At 41.9% G+C, this 19976-nt stretch overlaps 5 protein-coding genes across 5 annotated transcripts; 3 read left to right on the forward strand and 2 right to left on the reverse strand.

Annotated features, from left to right (window-relative positions):
- Nucleotides 1-565: 565 nt before the first annotated feature.
- On the reverse strand, nucleotides 566-7953 carry LOC125772367 (endocuticle structural glycoprotein SgAbd-2-like). Its single transcript, XM_049444015.1, has 3 exons — nucleotides 6794-7953; nucleotides 1388-1500; nucleotides 566-1279 (listed from the first exon to the last, which is right to left on the reverse strand). The coding sequence occupies exons 1-3, from the start codon at nucleotides 6849-6851 to the stop codon at nucleotides 845-847; spliced, it is 606 nt and encodes a 201-aa protein (XP_049299972.1). The 5' UTR covers nucleotides 6852-7953; the 3' UTR covers nucleotides 566-844.
- Nucleotides 3979-5695, forward strand: LOC125767305 (endocuticle structural glycoprotein SgAbd-2-like). The gene is made up of 2 exons (XM_049433752.1): nucleotides 3979-4976; nucleotides 5037-5695. The coding sequence occupies exons 1-2, from the start codon at nucleotides 4968-4970 to the stop codon at nucleotides 5496-5498; spliced, it is 471 nt and encodes a 156-aa protein (XP_049289709.1). The 5' UTR covers nucleotides 3979-4967; the 3' UTR covers nucleotides 5499-5695.
- A 154-nt stretch (nucleotides 7954-8107) lies between the features above and the next one.
- Nucleotides 8108-12211, reverse strand: LOC125771563 (endocuticle structural glycoprotein SgAbd-5-like). The gene is made up of 3 exons (XM_049442287.1): nucleotides 11015-12211; nucleotides 10844-10950; nucleotides 8108-10772 (listed from the first exon to the last, which is right to left on the reverse strand). The coding sequence occupies exons 1-3, from the start codon at nucleotides 11021-11023 to the stop codon at nucleotides 10586-10588; spliced, it is 303 nt and encodes a 100-aa protein (XP_049298244.1). The 5' UTR covers nucleotides 11024-12211; the 3' UTR covers nucleotides 8108-10585.
- A 1546-nt stretch (nucleotides 12212-13757) lies between these two features.
- Nucleotides 13758-15272, forward strand: LOC125767718 (endocuticle structural protein SgAbd-6-like). Its single transcript, XM_049434547.1, has 2 exons — nucleotides 13758-13955; nucleotides 14751-15272. Exons 1-2 carry the CDS (start codon nucleotides 13944-13946, stop codon nucleotides 15054-15056), a joined length of 318 nt encoding a protein of 105 aa, XP_049290504.1. The 5' UTR covers nucleotides 13758-13943; the 3' UTR covers nucleotides 15057-15272.
- A 2801-nt stretch (nucleotides 15273-18073) lies between these two features.
- On the forward strand, nucleotides 18074-19611 carry LOC125767565 (endocuticle structural glycoprotein ABD-5-like). Its single transcript, XM_049434247.1, has 3 exons — nucleotides 18074-18230; nucleotides 19094-19203; nucleotides 19336-19611. The coding sequence occupies exons 1-3, from the start codon at nucleotides 18219-18221 to the stop codon at nucleotides 19517-19519; spliced, it is 306 nt and encodes a 101-aa protein (XP_049290204.1). The 5' UTR covers nucleotides 18074-18218; the 3' UTR covers nucleotides 19520-19611.
- The last annotated feature ends 365 nt before the right edge of the window (nucleotides 19612-19976 follow it).

Here is a 19976-nt window from a genome sequence, read left to right on the forward strand (position 1 = left end):
ATAGCATTATTTACTGTTATATCAACTACAGACAAAGAGTAAAAAAATACTATTAAATTAACCTCAACACCACCGGAACAAATGAATTATTCTGCTAAAATCGTCCACACTTGGTCACCAACACACAAAAAAAAAATAATAATCCAAAATCATAACTTCACCCGTGCCGCTTAACAAAGTGACCTAATCAAAAAAAAAAACAACAGCAATACGCAGGAAGGGAACGCAAGAAACCACCAACGAGTGACAAGGGACCAAAGCTGAAGGATGGATTTAATGTTTGATGTACCTCTATTAGAACGAGATTAGTGATGGATAAGCATGGGGACAAGCGCACGGGAGGGTGTACGGATGCGTGGCGAAAGATAATTTGTCATGCACTGTGGACAGTGTGCGGCAGCTATTCACGGATGTTACCGCACTAGGGAGGACCCCTTTTTGCAAAAGGGAGTGTGTGCACACGTGCACATGACACACCAAAAAGGACACCAAAAACCCAGTGACAACCTGCTGCACCACCAAAAACACCATGAGGTTTGTTTGGTGCAGTTGGACATGTTGCACCAGGGAGAAGAGGGTTTTCGGGTATGTATTGGGGTGTGGCGCAAAAGTTATAGAACTTCTTCAAAATGGTGGTCTGTGCGAGTTAGAATTCACATTCATTAGTCTTGAACTTCAGTTTGGTTTAAAATGGATTTTGTTTTATTATTGAATTTAGGTACTCTAGACGCGTCTCGATGGTTACAACAGCTCCTGCAGCACCATGAAGATCGCACCGTAATGGATCACAATATGTTCGTAGCCCCCCCGGGGGTTCACCCCAAAATGCGCATCGAGATGCCTCCTAGTAGTGCTTGTAGGTCGGCTGAGGTGCGTAGTGTGGCTGCGGCTCCTCGTGATGGGGCTGGCTGGCGGCCTTAGCATAAGCATCGACCAGCTCCTTCGGGACCGGTGGTGGCGTTGGGATATGAGAACCCTTAGCCTGGAAACCGTGCTCATCGGCCACATAGCTCAGGGACACTGGATGACCGTGCGGATCGGTGTACGAGAAGGAACCGTGGGCAACCTGCACCTCATGGTCCTTGCTGCCACCGTTCTTGACGAATCCTTGCTCCTGCGCTGCGATACCGTTGGCCGACTCGTATCCGAACTTGTAGCTACCGTCATGTCCGTGGTACGATTCACTGTGCACGATCTTGATCGGAGCACCGGTCGGCTCATGATGATGGTAATCACCGATGGCACTAGCCACGGCAAACACTGCAAACAGAGCTACGAACTGGAAGTCGGATACGGAAAAAGTCGGTAGATCACTTCGGCGCTATCACTTCGCACGATCCTCGGGAACACTTTGCGGCCTTTTCCGACCACACAAAGGGGCACTTACCATTTTCATCTTGGTGCTGTACCGAGTGGGAGCTGCTGCTGAGCTGCTGTAGAGTAGAGCTGGTTTGGCTTTGGATGCTAACTGTGCACTGACATACCATCGAAACGGTTCGATAGATATTTATACGGTGGCTTTTTCGGTGACCATCCGTCACCCGGATCGGCCCCAGACTGTCAGAAGGTCTCCGGGTGTGGGATCGATAGTTTTAGCCCACCATTCCCAGGTGCTACCGGCCGTGTCTCCACATATGCTCCACATGCAATGTAGCGGGTGAAACCCAAAATCACCACAGACACACACACACACACACATGTGCGAAGAGCGCAATAGAGAGGGCGAAGACCGACCACCGCTAACGAAACGAAGCGAATCAACGAATGTCCAAAAATAATAGGAATAAAAGAGCCTTCCCTGCAATAGCGCTGCACTCGTTTGTGGATCGGTTTTTTTTGTCGATCATGGGGAACAATGCTGTGGAAATTGGTGGTAGCGTTGGCACCGATGGCCACTTGGACGAAAACGAAATTGAAAGTTATTATTTTATAAAAGACTTTCGTCTTGCCCCTGGGGGGCACCAAATGGGCTGGCTGGTGTGCGAATTTTTTTTGTGGTTTTTTTTTTTGCTTTCTTTCTTTTCAATTAAGTTTTACTCTGCACCCAATTTTTTTTCGGACGGTGCACCGACGATCGTGTTGCGACAGTCTGCCACCGTGTTGATGGGTTTGAATCGGATTGAAATTGCAATCGCATAGAATGTAGAGCAGCTCAAGATTGATCGATTTTTCTGCTCTTCTATCGTAAATCGTACAAACACGGTGTTCAATTTACGTGTCCATTAATGTGTGTTTTGTTTGCTGTTTGCACTCCGTGATCATTGTTTCGTGCGGTGCTCTTTGTCGAATTTCCTCGATGATGTCACACGCGCGGAGGTTCTCAAGATTGAAGCCTTGACTTATCACGACATTAGCGATTGAGAAGTCTTTTCCTTGCTATTTTACTTTTAAAATTTTAATAAAAATATTATAAAAAATAAACACAGGTCGATTACAATAGATCGTTCAGCCATGCCAACCCGATAGTAGAATTGCGAATTTCGCCCCAAAACCCAAAAATGATGTCCGGCTGACGTGATGTTTTCACTTAACTCCGAGGGTTACGAAAGGTTTGGCATGCAGAAAATGATCGTCCCACATGGACATACACACACACACATGTGCCCCTGCACATGAAGAAGAAAGCAACATGGGAAAGAATCGGTCGATTGAAAGACACGAAAAAAAGCGAAGTAATTATACACAAAACAAATAGGTTGCAGTTGGTTTGGTTGGTTGTTTTTTTTCTAGTGGGGCGGAAAATTTATGAAATCGGTCGAAGTGGATTGTACGTTGAGCCTTGGAGATGTTGGCGAAAAATCTATTTTGCACGTTGATTGACACGCAGCTAACCTTGCGCGATGAGATTTGTTTGCGGGGGGCTTCTTTTTTTTTTGGCAATCTGTTACCCGTATTTGGTTTCCATATGTTATGAGCAACTGTTACGGTAGCTATCAGAACTAATTAGAGCATATTGTTGGTATAATTAAAAATTTTATATTTTTGTTATCATCCAACTTTTGTTATCTGTGACTAAGTTTAAACTCTTGGTCTATGTTTTATATTTCACATCATTTTAATAAAAAATTGTTTTTTTCACACATATAATTCACCCTTTGTTTTCTGGTTGAACAGTTATGCAACGAATTCTTCTTGATTTAAAGAGGAGCTTTTTTTATTTTTTGCTCGGTTAGAACGGGCCTGGTCTATCAAGACTTATTTTACCACGTAGCCGGATAGTCAGTCCATGCTACGGGGGGACGGTCCGGATGGGATTTGAACTCGGTCCTGCCATGTGGACGGGCGCCGTTTATCACATGCACCACCGGGCCGCCCTGAAAGAGGAGCTTTAGTATCTTTCTTGACTTTAGCAGAGGCGGTTTAGTATCTTTCTTAATTTCTTAACAATTTGTTATGTCATGGAGCATTCCGTAGGATCATAACTCATAACACCAAATGCATATTTTAGTATATTTTTAAGTATTAAAAATTGACTATATTTCTTGGTTTTTATAGCTGATGACACAGGTCTTTGAATGACAGAATCAGTACTGAATCTTCTGCGGAGCATTTCTTTATGCGCTAGATAATTACCGAAAAATAAAAAAAAATCTAATAATGGTTTCCAACTACTAGAAGGCTTCCTGAGCATAATGTTTCAAAACAGAAGATGAAGAATTGACATATTGGTTTAGATTTGAAAGTTTTAAACGCATTTAAATTTTTAATGATAGAATTGAATTGAGAATTGGAAAGAAATTTCATTCATCATTATCATCCTTTCTTAATGATTAAAATCTTAATCCCACGTATAGATGTTGGTTTTGTTTATACTAACATAAATTTATAAGTAACACCGACATAGTTTTATTTTTTTAAAAGACAGCAATACGGCCAGGTCTTTCTACATAAATACAAAAAAATTGTAAAGAGTTATTGCCTGACAAAAGTATAATCATTTTAAATTGATTGGCTTGGTAATATCTATTCATCTAAAACGACTGACCGACGTATTACTTAGTTCAAACAATTAATTCTTTAACAGACTCCTCATCACCGTCTCTATGTCTTTTGTTCAACTTGTGTGAATAATTTTTTTTTTTAATTTATGTACATAAATAATACATTGTTATTATATTTTACAAACACAAAAATACAAGGAGGAAATGCTTAGTGAAAAAAAGTCGCCCACATAAAATATAAATAAACAAAATTAATAAATTGTGTAAAAAGAAAATTGATTTCTATCGTTTGCCTCTTTACTGTGCTCAAAACAAAGAAAGTAGATATGCAACAATTCGACTTCGGTTCTTGTTCTTATTGCGCATCATTCGCTCACCGTCAATAATGGATCAATTTTCCATGCACCGCCAATACATTTTATTCGACCCGTTGCATTGCCAGCAATCCTTAGTTTTGTTACTTTATTTTCTTTTTTTCGGTTTCACCCCAACGTGTATCGTTTTTTTTTCACACTCTCTTTCGCTTCCCCATTGTTACGATCGCGCATCGGTTGTTCTCCCCTGTGCGCTTTTTTTCTCTATGAGGAAGATCAACCAATAAGTTCAATACCGGTGGTTTAATGTTTACACAATTTCCATAAGCACACACAATGGAAACGAAATGATGTGCAGTGCACAAAAAAAACCAACATTTTCATAAAGATACCCACATGGAAACGGCTGGTCGAAGGTTCCGCCCGCTGGAACCTCTCGGTTCGATCATTCGCATAACATCTATTTATCAGTACGATGCTGTTCGATGCTCTGATTATCCCCCCGAATGTGAGAGGCGAAAAAAAAGGCGGAATCATCGTCGGACCACAGCATCCGGGCTGGGAGCGCTTTTGGGGCGTGCGTTTTTGTTGGGGAGTGTGGCCTCCGGTATAAAAAGAACTACCCGATTTTGGAAGGCCATCAGTGCAGTCGCAGCAATCGTAGTGCAAAGTCAACAGCAAGCCTCAGTCTTTTAGCATCCATCCATCCATCATGAAGATGGTAAGTTACTTCCTGCAGCTCGCTTTCCCCACGGGCACTACATTCTTGCTTCGTTCGCAGTACATTACCGTTTCGCTGGGAATGATGCTGGTAGCATCGGCCATGGTTGCCGCCGACCAGTACCATCACGCACCGGAGTACGATCATCCACCGGCCAAGCATATCCCGATCGTGCACAGTGAGTCGTACAGCAGCCACGACGGTAGCTACAAGTTTGCCTACGAATCGGGCAACGGTATTACGGCCCAGGAGGAAGGTTTCGTCAAGAATGCCGGCAGCAAGGACCATGAGGTGCAGGTTGCCCACGGTTCGTACTCGTACACCGATCCGCACGGTGTTCCCGTCTCGCTAAGCTACGTGGCCGATGAGAACGGTTTCCAGGTGCAGGGTTCGCACGTACCGACACCACCACCGGTCCCGAAGGAGCTGGTCGATGCCTATGCTAAGGCGGCCAGCCAGCCCCAGAGCCACGATGAGCCGGACTATCCTCAGCCCGCTCAGCACGGTTACAGTGCGTACTAAGGAGTGGACGTGAAGAGTGGCAGAAAGGGGACATTCCCGCCCCCGGGTGGGGATGGTAGGAGGTCCGTGATAGGACGTCAGAAAAGTAATCTCAAATCAATACGACTGACTTAGCGGCCGTGGATAGTGGGCCGGATCCTAATATTTGCTGATGTTATACCCAAATATATGTGATATAAAACAATTTTAAAGAAAATCTTAAACGCTGTTTATTAATTTTTACTCCATCAAAAGTAAACAATTTTTTTGTCAAATTATTTTATAAAGAATTTTTAATATTATTCCCCTTTACTGTAGGCTGCAGACTGCCTTTTAATTAATTAAAAAAAGGTATATAAAAATAGCTTTTAATATATTCATTTACAGCAATGGTTATGCATCTTTCAAAGAGTGTGCCACTGTGTTGATTGCTCACTGAAATACTTTTCCACCATTGCTACGTTACATAAAGGATTGCTTAAAACTTTATTCAAAAAAAAAAACACGCGAGTGTTCGCTTCGATTCAAAATTATACTAATTTTTCCATCGCACATAAAACTATGCTGCTGTATGCGTTTTGTCCGGGATGCGTCTTGTGTGACGTAATGCACCGAATGGCCAGATGGAATTCGTTCGGAAAATGGAAATCGAGAGTAGATATTTGACGGATTGAATCGATTGTTTTTTCTTTCTCTCGATATGCAACGCTCGAAATGAGGCAGATAAAGAAGAAAGAGAGAGAGAGAGAGAGAGAGACAGAGAGAGACGGTGAACGGTCGGCTGTAATAGAAAAATTCCAACCGACACTCCAATTTGATAGAAAATTGGACTCATATTTTCAGCCGAAAGTAGGTGCCACATATGCGCGTGTGCCAGTGATGAGATGCAAGTGCATTAGCAAACGAATGAAACAATCCGGATTATGTATACCGGTTCGCATGCATTAAGTTGTGTAAATTTGTTTTCATAATTTAACCAATGTTTAGGTCAAAATTGTTTTAATTATGAAATTTTAAAATGCAAAACAAGATTTAAAAAATAGGAAATACATTCATTGATAAACATTCAAATCCTCACCATCAAATCGGCCACATTCCAAACGCTTAATGTTGCGTTTAATTGGTTACCTTTGTTGATTGATCATCGCGAGAGTGAAAGAGGAAGATAAAGAGGAAACAAAACCCATTTTTTACCCCCAACGTTCATCACACTGCTAGAGAAAGGGAACTGATGATGCACTAAAGCGTGTGATGCATTGTTTTAATAGCACATCCGTCCGTCTTCCGTGCGCCGTTGGTGTCATGCTGTTAAATGCTTTGATTTGATTGAAAAGTTACTACCGCGAACGAGACAGCGAGGGCATTCAAAAACATCAACACTTATCACAAACCAACGAAGAAAACGATTGATGATGTTGGTTTTTATTGTACAAAACTTTGAGCGGAGACGCTTATGATGGATGGGTTCGTCGCCTAGTGCCCATGAGTCTTTTCTCCGTGGAAGGTTCGTGTGCTGCTAATGTTGATACTTTCGCTCGTATGTTGTGCTGTGCGTGTGTGTATGTGTGTGTGTTTTATTATTATTATTTTTTGTTCCAAAACTACACCAATCAATGATGGATTACCTCATCGGATGGTAACGATGAAGGTGGCCAACGATTAGGCGAGAGCGTGAATTCGTACGTGAGGAAGGTTTGTTTTCCCTCCCAAAAAGCATATGCAATCACTACAGACAAGATCTTTGGAAAAGAATGATATTGGTTATGCATTACGATATGCGATCTTACGAAAACAACAAGACCCTTTTCGATTGTACGCCATAACAGACATAATTTACCTGATAACAAGTAATCAAAATAATAGCAAGAGTTTCAAACAATAATATTTGATGAACATGTCTTGAAATTAGGATATATTCTTTAACTCATTTTCTACTACATATAATTATTTAAACATTGTAATGATTTATTCATATCCAGCGAAGGATATTTCTACGGTAATCGTTTCACTTGTTTGTGAATCGAGATAATTTTATCGTCAAACCATTTGTAGATTTTCCCTTAGCCAAACTAGCATTGAAGCTTATAATCATTTCCTTCCTTCTTCATCATGATTCCACCCAGCTAATGCACCCGATCAGATAGGGCAAAACGGCGCGTAACACAATTGCTTCACTCAATTTTCAACGAACCGATAGAAACATAAAAAGCGTACCAATATCTCAAGTGCTTTATTAGCAAACCAAATTTTAGGAGCGACAACAACAAAGAAAAAAAAAACCCAATCCTTCGCCGCTCCGTTCTGCTGTTCTGCATTTTGAAGACGAGGGAAGACGATTTAGATTTGCATCACCATTGCCTTTTGTATAATCTTTGTTGTTTTCTCCCTTTTCGCAAACGTAACGAAACAAAAAAAAAACCCCTCTGCGCGTTCAGAACCAGAAGTGACACCAACCTGGTACCGATCGTACCAACGCATCACGTGCGACACATGCGCCAGTTCCCATGGTGCTTCCGGTTTTGCGCAGCAAGTTCGCTGCCTGCTGTTTGGCGCACTCAGCAAACAACGCAGAAACTCAATCACGGTAGTGAATGCGCACCCTTGACCATATATCCACCCGCCGGCGCAGAGTCCTTCCTATAGTTAAGTGTACGCTGAGAACCGATCATATGTTTTTGCTACCTCCCAAACACAACAAATCGCTTTCACCTCATCGTTGTGTTTTTTGTACCCTTGTACCCTTGTTTTGCGAGTGAAGGTAGGGAGAGAGAGAGAGAGAGAGAGAGAAAGCGAGAGAAATTTGCGGACCAAATCTACCCCTGTCATGTTGCCGACTAGTGGTGTTTATTTTAGAACCGAGACGAACATGCAGGTGTTACCGTGGCTAAATCCTTAAAATGCTAAAACCACCATCCTATACAACCCTGCGCTCTTCTTCTTCTCTCTCTCTCTACCTTACACACACAAACACAAACTTCTTTTCTCTTTTGTCCTTGTTGGTAAGATACTTTACAGCGGCCGGTGCAGCCGGTCGTTCCCCTGGTAGTGCACGGCTTGCAATAATAAAACGATTTTCCCGTTCACCCTCCGTGCGCAGTGATTGAATGTTTGAATAGGATGTCCTTCGCTGTAGGGCATCATGAAGAACCGTCCCGAATGTCACGATACACTTAATACCGCTCCCTAGGTGTACGGCACTGCCGCAAAAAGGCATTGGTATCACTTCGTATTCGGGAAGGTACAGGACCTGGTTGTCTGGTCGGTCGTTCAGTTGGTTGGGCTGTTGGTGTTTAACATAAATTTAGGGGAACCGAAACGCACGGTACGGTCAGGCCGGCAGAAGTTAATTCCCCGTAACCACACCATATTACGGTGGCACTACCGAATGTGGCAGCGAGTAAAATTCATCATCCTTTGAGTATGCACGTCCGTGCATACATTAATTTATTCTCCCTTGCGAACTAACGAAAGGAAACCTTAACGCAATGATTGTTTAATTTTTTTTAATATGATTGTGTTGCGCCTCATTTAATGTAATGGAATAGTAATTTAATTCAAATTTATTTCAAGGTACAATTTTTTTTATCAATGAATGGGTGAGTTACACCGTGACAGGTTCATTTCCTATGGGTTCGTCGCTTGATTTAACGTTGAACACATTTGTTCACTTTGCTGTAAGATGCTGCGTTGAAGATCAACGCCCAAAGGTAGGCAATCGGTGTATCACTCTCACATTTAATGGTATTTTGAGTGTGCCAAATGAAAGTGAAGCTGAAGTGTGAATACAGCATCGAAGAGATTTTTATTTCCATCCATCCTCGTTACCGTGCATTGCCGAATATGATCAGCATTTGTTGTCTCTTCTCCTTAAACACAAATTATCCAGCAATTGGGTTTGGTTTTAAATTCAAATGTTTACCCATTCATCAGAGAAACGTTGCAATCAAAAAACCAGTGGCGTTTCCCCTTCTGCAATCAAGCATTAAAGCATCATCACGTTGACCCTTTTACCTGTTGACCCATAAGATCTTCGCGCTTGCGGGATACCGTTCGTCAATAGGTATCATCGGTATGGTTTCGTTGATTGAACACTCAAACCCGTCGGAGCATCATAATCTTATCAAACCTATGCACACAGTCGTTAATACACCGCTGTAACGACGGTAGCAAATGGTGTGCCATCTTCAGACGCCGTGCGTCTGGATCTTCGAATCCAGCATCTGGTGGGATCGAGGACAACTGGTTGGTTTGGTGCAATTTTCCACTTGAATCTGTGCAGCGCCCAGTGGCTGTGTGATACACGATCGAGTGCTGGATCACTGTTTGACATTTAAACTCGTGGCTAGAGATTATCGGCACAAGGGGGGGGCAACCGTGCACATCCGAGCATCGATCACCTGCGATGCTGTTGATGTGTTGCTTTCGTGGTTTGATAGCTGCTCCTTTTAGCTTAATTGATGTTATTTATTACTGTTCACTTTGAAACGCTTTGTCGAAAAGTTAAATAAGAATGAAGAAAACTGTTTTCTAATTAAAATACCGATGAGCTCGGCTGTAGCGCATCTTTATTCCGATTCCATCACGTGTTTTAACTGCTACCGAGAACTGCCTGAAACCCATCATTCAAGAAAAAGATGTAAAATTGCATCTTTCACCTCTAAGGGTGGCGAAGAAATCTAGCTGCGTAAGTGAGTGAAAAACGTGCTGGAAGTGCATTGAATTTACATGATCTCCAAGTGCAAACGAGGAGATCTTCTCTTCGCGCATCAGCAACGTGATTCGATGGATTAATGTGTTTGTTAGTATTCACTTAACGCGATTGACACATTCGCTTTTTTGCATTTCAAATCAATTTTATCCGATAAATAGTTCATCCATGCCTAGTGGTTAACCTTGCACACGTTTTAGACCAAACCAGTTTTGTCATCTAAATGAACATTTCGTCTTATATTACGACTTTTTGATTGTACAAAGCAAAAACCGAAGTAGCGTTTATTCTTTCCACACTTCAACATACACGCTCATCTCAATGTTTCACCACAGAAAAACAAAGAAATACCTAAAGCTTAACACCCGAAGCTCTTACAGCTTCAATCCAGCGCAATCACTTACAGCTGCTTCACCGTTGGACGGTACCCATTCTCATCGGCGGTGTAAGTGACAAGATATCGCTTGCCATTGTTGTCGGTGTACTCGTACGATCCACTCACTGAGATGGCCTGCACTTCCGGATCCGCCGAGGATGCCTTCAATTCTGCCTTTTCTTGACGCTTCTGGCCATCCGACTGCTCGTAGCTAAGGGTTGCAAACAAACAGTCAGTTAGGAAAGGGTTCGTTTTTGGTTCCCTTCGACACCTGTTGCGTACAAGAACTTGTAGCTTCCATCAGCGTTCATTTCCTTGTCGTCGGACACGATGGAGGCTTCTTCAGCGAGGCACACACCCAACAGGCACACAAATGCAAATACAGCAATCTGCAATGAGATTACCACTTGCTAGGTTATGTACACCATTTTCCGCTTGACACTAGCTACTTACGAATTTCATGATGAATCCTTTTTAAAAAATTTTATCGCAGGAAGTTTACGAAGTGCAACCAAATGCGAGATAGCGTTTATTCTTAGCGATAACACTGAGCAACTGATATCCAAACCCTTCCTAGACTGGCTTTTATATGCGAATTTGATCATCGAAAATGTTTCACCATTCTTGGGAATATCTCAGGAAGAGGGGATGTCCACAAACTTCAAGAACCGCGACCTAAACCATACATGTTCTTCCGTTGGGTCATTTATTGTTAACCATCCTCTTGCCGTGGTCATCACCATCATGCCATCGAAAACGGTGATGATCAGGTTCAATTTTCTTCCCAAAATCACCAAATACGATCCTGAAGTGGCCAATAATCAAACCATCCGCCATAAGAATGTCTGCTCGAATAGATAGCTATTTTTTTGGTTTTGTTTTGCTTTTGCTTTTCTTAATTTTACGATCATTTCACGAGTTCCCTTTCAGCTTGACACGAGGAACCGGTGAAAAGAAAAGTATCATCAACGGCATCATCATTTGTTATCAAGCACTATAGCCATTCCATAGCAAGAATCGCATCGTTAGTTAGGGGATGAAATGATATGAAGATGAGCTCGTCTCGCAAAATCACCCGAAACACTGGCAACAGCGTGCATCCTGTGTCTGGGTTTGTGTCGACGCTAGCATCGAAATCGGCCCCCGGTCAAGGATGGAGGTTCGCTAATTTACGACCGTGCGCAAAGTTCAAAGTGCGTTGAATTAGAATTTCTAATGGACAGAGCCATCTTACGCTTGCTGCAGATGGTGGCGTTTACTGTCGAGTGAAGTCACTTGGCCGTCTGTAGGTGGCTGTGGCAGTGTGCGTTCTGGCGCCGACGTCATACCATACCGGATGGGATGCTCCCAAAGTCATCAATTTGAGGGCCCATAAAATTGAGTGTTATCGGAGTTGGATTGGAATTTGTACGGCAGATACGGATAATAACTGTACCGGTTTAAAGCAAAACATTTGATATTCCGAACCGTGACTTTGGTGATGAAATGAGCGAGTTTACGTTTTTTTAACGTGATATTCACACCTAATATCTTGAGATTTGATTTTTCCTTTTTTTGTTCTTGGGGAGTTAAGATAAGCTTTATTATCAAGCATAAGTTTCCTTAATATTTAACTAAACAAAAAAATATTTGTAGTTAATGAAACATGGCTATTCAAGTAAATCCTTGATATCGTACATAAGCTTTTGTTTTAGTACATAGGTGATTTTGGATTGAATCTCTTCAAGACCAGTCTCTCCTTGGCATGGACCAAGTCAAGCAACCTATTATTTACATATAGCAGACTTAGAAGTTTGTTACGTTAAATTATTTCTGCTGAGTGTTTTCTTCTAATTTGTTACCTTTACAATCTGAGAAATGGCGCCACACGACAGGACTGAGGATCAAATCCCATCCGGACCGCAATCCCCTTCGAAAAACTAACTATCCTGCTACATGGTAAAATAAATAACTCTTCATACAGCCTGGCCGTTCTTAAGAAATAAAAAAAAACAAACAATTTTAAGAATTGTTTGAAATTTCCTGTCTTTAGAAGTTTGAACTTTGCTGTCTTTAGAACACTTCTTTATTTACTATTTAGTAGTCCTACGCTTTTGTTATTTCCTGATGTTTATCTTTCTTTTTTCAGTTTATTTTTCTAGAGCGAGTTCATTCAATATCAGGTTTATGGTATGAAGCTCACATCTGGAATATATTTAAATGCAAATCATTTTCATCGATACGTTTCTCAATGTTTTAAGAATTTAAAACCGCTTGTTTGCTTTAAATTAAAATCATAAAAGCAGTTTCTTCGAGCAAACACTAGTAGCAAACACTACACAAAGCGAATGTAAAAGTCTAACATTTCTACTATATTTGCATACACAGAATGGTGAACTAGAGAACGAAACCTGTTCCTGATCTAATTTCCAGCGTTCGAATTTACCCTACTACTACTAGCATTATGCCACTCTTTAAACAATGTCTGAATCCTTTCGATCGTGACCTTGTGATGGTAAAGATTAGTTCTAAGCATCACACAAAAAAGACAACCGGTTGCAAAATGCGACCGAGACCTCTGGCGCCAATAAAACAATCTGGATCACTCATTATCCAGATCGTATCCGCAGAGCCGGTTACCTACCGGGGTGGTTATGATAAATCAAAACCTTGAAAAAACTCATCTGCTTCAAAACGGCAAACCTTGCTCTGCAACACCTACAACAATCTGAGCATTGGTTTTAAGCATAACGACAACAAAAAAATGACATGTCTCGCCAAAATTAAAACCAAAGGAATCCTCAACCGCCCAATCTTTAGCACCGGGCAGGACAAAACAAGTTCGTGGCGTGATGCTACTGATGCTGCACCGGTAGAAATTCATCTTCGACCACGCGCAGACCACGGTGCTGAAAGGTTACGGTGCCCATTATCTGAATACCGACACACTCTGGCTGGTTCTCTAGCGGCTGCTACATGCCAGTGATAGAAGTGTTTTTCGTTATTTTACTGCCGTTGTTTCAGAAAACTCGCGCATCTTCTGGACGCTTAAAAAGCAGTCCCCGATACTGATACTGTCTTCTGCTGGAGACGAGCAGCTGAAGCAAAACAGCACAGACACGAAACAAAAAAAAAATAAAAAGCAACCGTACCGTCTCGCACCGGAATCTGTATCAGCTTGGTGCGGAATTTGAATTAATGGAGGTCATCTAGTGTTTTTCGGTTGGTGAGTAGCCGGTTGGCGTGGATCCTCGGAAGATGGTCTACGGATATATAACCCGGCGTGGCTGCTATACCAGTGCATTGTATCATCGAGAAGCATAGTGAAAAGATCGAAAGCGAACAAAAGCTTCCCCTACTTTACAAGCAGTAGCAGTTCTTATTCTTATCCAAACTAGCAACAATGAAGTGTCTGGTGAGTGATTTGCAACAGAACAAATTTTGCAAGTGATTGATCGATTCGTGATATACGTGACGTTATACTAGCAGAACAGAAAGTGCTAGAAAATCGATGCGGGTAACAATATTATTGGCCATCTTACAGTTGTTTTCCGACGTGTCTATTTTGCATACCTAATGTCTCAAAATTGTTGCGATGCGGCGTAGCGATAAAATAGTTAAAGACCAATCTTCCAATCTTCCAATCCCGTCGTTTGTCTAATATTCTGCTTCATGTTGCCAGATATGTCTGCAAAAAAAATCAATTTCCTAGATGCCTAGAGATTATATCTGCACGTTTGTCATATACTCCAGCTGCTTAACAACGCGAGTAATGGCCAGTGGCATTCACTATGCCACAGCAGGGTGTTGATAGATTGCAGCGTGTAAATATTATGATAGCATAATAAACCTTCTGCCACATACGACGCATAGAGATGTGCTTTGTGTGAAAGAGAACCACAAGGTCACGCTGAAGTAAAGAACACAAAAGTCGAAAAGGAAAAAAAAAACCCATTTTGTCACTAGAGTTATTTGATAACATTTGTCGAAAGGATACTAAAATTGAGCTTTTATCTAAAGACGGAATTATATCACGACACGGTTTTTTATGCGTTTCCATCATCACACGATTAGAGTTCACTACCAATTAAGCTCATCCGAAAGCTTGTCTTGCTAAAGTCTGTCGGTTTCGAACCGGGAAGTATTCACGGGTTCGATTCTGGCTAATTAGGTTCGTCACCTTAATCGTTCCTTTTATCCTCAATTCTAGATCGTTCTCGCTGCTCTGATTGCCATCGCGGCCTGTGCCCCCTCGGGTGATATCGAGCTCCGCAACCTGGACATCGACCATGCCGGTCTGGTGGACGGTTCGTATAGCTTCAGCTACGACCAGTCCGACAACCACAAGCGCGAGGAGTCGGCCGTACTGAAGACGGTGAAGAACATCGACAACGAGGATGTGCCGGCACTAGCCATCACGGGCCAATACGAGTTCACCGATCCGGACGGTAAGCGCTACCTCGTCAAGTATGTCGCCGACGAGAATGGTTTCAACCCAACCATCACCGAGCCCTAAGTGAGCCGGGACGATACGTACCATGCGCATACCACCATTTCTGTGTCCGCGTTAGCTTCCGTACGGCGGAAGTATCGTTCGCCAATCTTACAAAGATGCCCCTTTTTTGTGCAGGGGAACGTTAAAAAACCCACTACCATTCGTGTTGAGAGATAAACTTTGATGCGAAAAACTAAACAAACAAAAAAAAATATATAAAATTTTCCAAAAAAAAGAAATCCAAAAATCTTCGCTGTCACATGTTAGACGAGGTAGACGAAGGACCTCCACCTACTTCGTTAGATATCCGAACACGACCTTCACGGTGGGGTTTGGTGGATGCGTGCTAGGGACATATTTTTGGGGACGAAAAGCCATAACATCATCATCATCTGCCTCAGCGATTCGGGAAGCACGACCCTCGGCGATCAACTTGACCAACTGCCTCACAGACACAAATATCATCGATCATCGTTTCGTTACCGTGCGGAGTCAAGCACGCGCTCAAGTGTTTGATAATTTGAGGCTGATTTGTTTAACTACCAGAGTGTCGACGGCCACCGACGGCTTTTCTTCTCCCTGCTCTCGCAACCGATGGGGCCCTCTACCTGTGGAGACGAAGCTGCGGGAAGTTTAACTACGCACGCGCGCTACCACTGTTTAACCTATGCACATGGACGTCGCATCCACTAGCGTCGCTGCTGCCTCCCCAATTCCCACTCACAAACTGATACGATCCGCGAGGACATGCTGGTTGAGTGGTTTGTTTGCAAGGTTTTTATGCAGTGGCGTGCGGGCTCCGCAAACGGGTGATGTCTTACGCCATCGGCATATGGGCGAGATAGTAGTGTCATCGTTATGCAGCGTTTGGCTAGTGTTAGATGCGTTTCCTATTCTCAAACCTCCTCTTCATCCTTACTTTTATTTTACTTCTTTCTGATCAACCTACCCACTGGTCTGTTGGTGTGTCTCAATCAGCCTCATCGTAGATCTTTTTTTTTTTCTTCAAATTCAGTTTAAGAGATGCGTCAAAAAACACCACCGTGCATCACCAAAAATGAAAGACCTTCATGGAAATTGATGCACAATGGTAGATTACAAACATGATTGTCGCTATCGTTATGGGCCGCGTCGTGACGAATGAAAGTAATTGATTGTTACCGATAATAAGATGGAAGTTCTCTCCTCTGCACGCTTATCTCATCACATGCGAGGTGTGTGTGTGTGTGTCTTTCCTGTGTAGTTTACAAATGTTGCCAAAGGTCACCAAGGGAAAGACGATGAATGAAAAGAAAAACAAATTCACCTTAGACAATCGTAATACCAACGTTACCATCTCGATATGTTCCACGCGCCACCGGACGTAATGATGATTGAAGTTGTTCAATTATTGCCGGCCGCCTGTTGGGCCGGGAATTTCGGAGTGTTCATCCTGGATTGAGGTTTTTTTTTTACCCACTCTCCCAAGACAGTTGAGTACATGGTGGAAATATTAAAACAGAAGCCGACACCAGCGATCGGTCATTGGTCTTGTTTGGCGTGCGGATTGCGGAAGGCGTTAATTTTTAAACAAGCCGATTGCCTCGTAATCTGCTGCCTACTCTGTCTCGAACGATCTGTTAACTCATGCTTTACCGAGCGTTGGTTTTTGTTTTCATGGTCAGCCCACTGGACAGGGGACATTTTTTTTTGCAACACCGTCCGAAACGAAACCACCGAGCGCGATCGCTGTGGGTCTGCTTATTTAATTGTCAAACATTTTTCAACTCGTAAGAAATCATTAAAAGCACACACATGCTAACGAGAAGCTTGTTGATAAATTAACAGATTTAAGCAACGGCAAGACATGCTGGAGGTGAACATTTTTTGTCTCTCTGCTTGCGATTTTTTCACAGATTCAAGTGAATGGAATTATGCATCGATTATTGAATCGTACGCTTGCATAGCGCGAGAAGTGAGAAGTAACATATGTACATAGAGTGGTAAATGTTAGCGTCGGGTTGTCACCCATGTGATAATTCGTTAATGCATAATGCACTTTCGGTACACAGATATGCACAATTGATTGATAGTATGACCGAGTATGTAGCTTCGATTGGTAGCATTATACTTTCGTTCTGAGCTGTAAAAAACTGCGTGATTAAATATAGAAATTTATAGTTTAAATTGTTTTAAAATTTATCTGAGTAATATTTATTTTATTTTCAATTCCCAATTCCATATCGTTGGTCTATAAAACTTGAATCAATTATTTCAAATTATTTAACCGACGCAATTATAAACGACAGAGAAAGCATTGTCAAGATTGATTTTAATAGCTAATGCCTTTTCTTACTTTTAATGAGCTGTATTGTTTGGCTTTTGGGGGAGTTAGTGTTTTAATGCATATTATTGTAGCTTCTGTTAAGGTGCAGTGGATGGATTGTAAAACTCATCAATTATAGTTATAGTTCATGACACTAATTACACTGAAAATGGAAATTCATTTATTGACCTGACATGATTTTGAGCGAAGCAGCTTGGCTACTTTTTCCAATAGTTTACGAAAATTCACACATTTAGTATGGTTGATGAACAACCGAACCTTCTTAAGCTACTGTAAACGATCGTCCTCCAACTTTTGACACTGTTATCCCCGGTTTGCTATCTACTTACCTTTCCCAACCACCGCTCTCCAAAATCCCAAACACCAACCACCTGCAGTATCTCCCCCCCCCCCCCCCCCCCCTTCACCCTTATCCCCAGGGGTGTAGTGTGAGGGTACCGATCGACACTTTGCTACGTACGTGCTCATCTTCCCTACGATCAAACAGTGTTCTCTCCCACCCAAACGTGCCGTTCCTTCTCTTACCTACACGGTTTCGAGCACACATGCAAAAGAGCATAAGCTCCCATCCCATCGGTGGTGATAAATTGCGACCAGCGTCACCAAAGCCACAATCTCCGGCACCGCATCCCTGTCACCTTACTTTCGGCAAAAGCTTTTTGGCCGATGTCCGGCTTGAGACCGGCACGGTAACAGTATAAAAGGAGCCGCACATCATCTTGGACGCTTATTATTCTATCCGCGCGGTACGGTACTACGTTCGTGTCCAGTACATCATCAGATTACGCCCGAGATACCCGAATAGCATCTGTAGTGCAGGGCATTGTGTCAAATTGTGTGTACGCCAAATCATCAACATGAAACACGTGGTGAGTTTCAACGTGACTTCATGTCAGTGAGGACTGTTGAACGAAGGAGTTGGAATACGTGAAGTGTATAAGAGACATTAGAAATTGTGTATAAAGACGTTAGAAACAACATTTTCTTAAAGTTTGGAAGCTGGAAGAGAGAATTGCTGGCAGAGTTTTGTTTATTACTAACATCACTTTTTTATCGCTCATCACTGTATCGCTGCAATGCGAGTGTTTAAGGTCTCAAAGTTTCCTTAATGTATGTAAATATGTATGCTTATAAAAGTTTTTTTTTTATAAAAAAGTGTTATATGTTCGCGTTTTAATACCAGTGTTGCTAATTATCTGAAAACCGCATGTTAAACTGGCTGCAGCACCCAACAAAGTGAACAATGTATCAAAAACAAAATTCTCCCAAGAGAAAGTGTTATGAATAGTTATCTAAAGCTCTAAAAAATTACAAGATTTTGAAAATTGAACTGCCCAAAAAAAGCACAAATCAGAGTATAACAATTACATGTTTTATGAACAGCAAACTTTAACCTTACAAAGTTTACCGGAAACATTTGACGACGTTCGCAACAGACCGAAGGTTAAGTTTTCTTCGAAATACTCACATATTCTGATTTCGGGAGCGTCCTACACAGGCTTCTTTCGGGTTAAACATAAATCAGAATTATCGGAACAAGGTTTGACACTCTCAGTATCCTTGCGAACCTGTGTGCCACAAACAACAGAGAATATGGAGCCAAATATGCGCAAAAAATTCATGATGTTAATCCCACGCATTATGAGATCGTCTCCTGTTGGAAACAGATAGAGAATTTTCTAGAAATCAAATGAATTTTCTTTACAATTTTATTTATTTTTTTTCCATTTAGATTGTTATCTTCGCTTCCCTGATCGTATTTTGCGCTGCCCAGGCAAGGGACGATGTACAACTAGTGCAGTTCACCAACGACAACAATGTTGATGGAAGTTACCAATTTGCGTAAGTTTTGCGCTCGTGGCTAAACAAATTATTGCTTCGTCTGGAGCTTATCATTTAGCATTAGGCGTAATAAATGTGGCTTTTCTTTATCTTTGACCTGGCAAACAAAAAAAAAACATTGGCTTACTTCAGCTACGAGCAAAGTGATGGACAAAAGCGTGAGGAAAAGGGTGAACTGAAGCCAGTGGAAGGAGCCGACGAGCCAGCATTGTCTGTGACCGGTTCGTACGAATATACTGACCCCAACGGACAGCGATATCGTGTCGACTACGTTGCTGACGAGAGAGGATATCGCCCGACGGTGACCAAGCTGTAGAGCGAAAAAGCAAATGCCTACCAGCAACAGGGAACACAGCGAGATTCAACGAAACAAACAGTATACAAGTAAATAAAATATGAAGAAATACATACCTTTTTAGTTTGACTATGTCGAGTAACAAAATATGAGAAAAATATGTTGGTATTCATGCAGAAAGTATTTTTAAAACACATGATTAAAACGCACTAAGTTGAATTGAGCTGTGAAAATAAGTTGTTCTTCAAACGATTAATTTTGAACATGTTTTTCTCCTGAAACACCCTGAAAGTATGCAATACAACAATAAACTCTTGTTAAGTTCGTCGCTTTATGGCAACACAAGTCTTTTGATTTCGCTTTTAACTCTCAACGCCAGATGGCGTTTATGAGTTTTTCCGAGCCTTTGATTGTCTGGTGGTTAAGACAGAGTTCGTAGTATTCTGTATTACGATTTGCATTACGTAATTCAAAGACT

This window comes from Anopheles funestus, chromosome 3RL (genome assembly GCF_943734845.2).
Source record: "Anopheles funestus chromosome 3RL, idAnoFuneDA-416_04, whole genome shotgun sequence".
Classification (NCBI taxonomy): domain Eukaryota; kingdom Metazoa; phylum Arthropoda; class Insecta; order Diptera; family Culicidae; genus Anopheles; species Anopheles funestus.

Excerpts from the sequence above, each read along its gene's own strand:
- LOC125767565 (XM_049434247.1), top strand. Across the intron at positions 19,204-19,335 it reads GATGGAAGTTACCAATTTGC|CTACGAGCAAAGTGATGGAC; the intron begins GTAAGTTTTGCG and ends GGCTTACTTCAG.
- LOC125771563 (XM_049442287.1), bottom strand. Across the intron at positions 10,773-10,843 it reads GATGGAAGCTACAAGTTCTT|CTACGAGCAGTCGGATGGCC; the intron begins GTACGCAACAGG and ends TGCAACCCTTAG.
- LOC125772367 (XM_049444015.1), bottom strand. The coding sequence starts at position 6,851 with ATGTTTTTGAATGCCCTCGCTGTCTCGTTCGCGGTAGTAACTTTTCAA. Across the intron at positions 1,501-6,793 it reads AACTTTTCAATCAAATCAAA|TCGAACCGTTTCGATGGTAT; the intron begins GCATTTAACAGC and ends TATAAATATCTA. Across the intron at positions 1,280-1,387 it reads ACAGCACCAAGATGAAAATG|TTCGTAGCTCTGTTTGCAGT; the intron begins GTAAGTGCCCCT and ends TCCGACTTCCAG.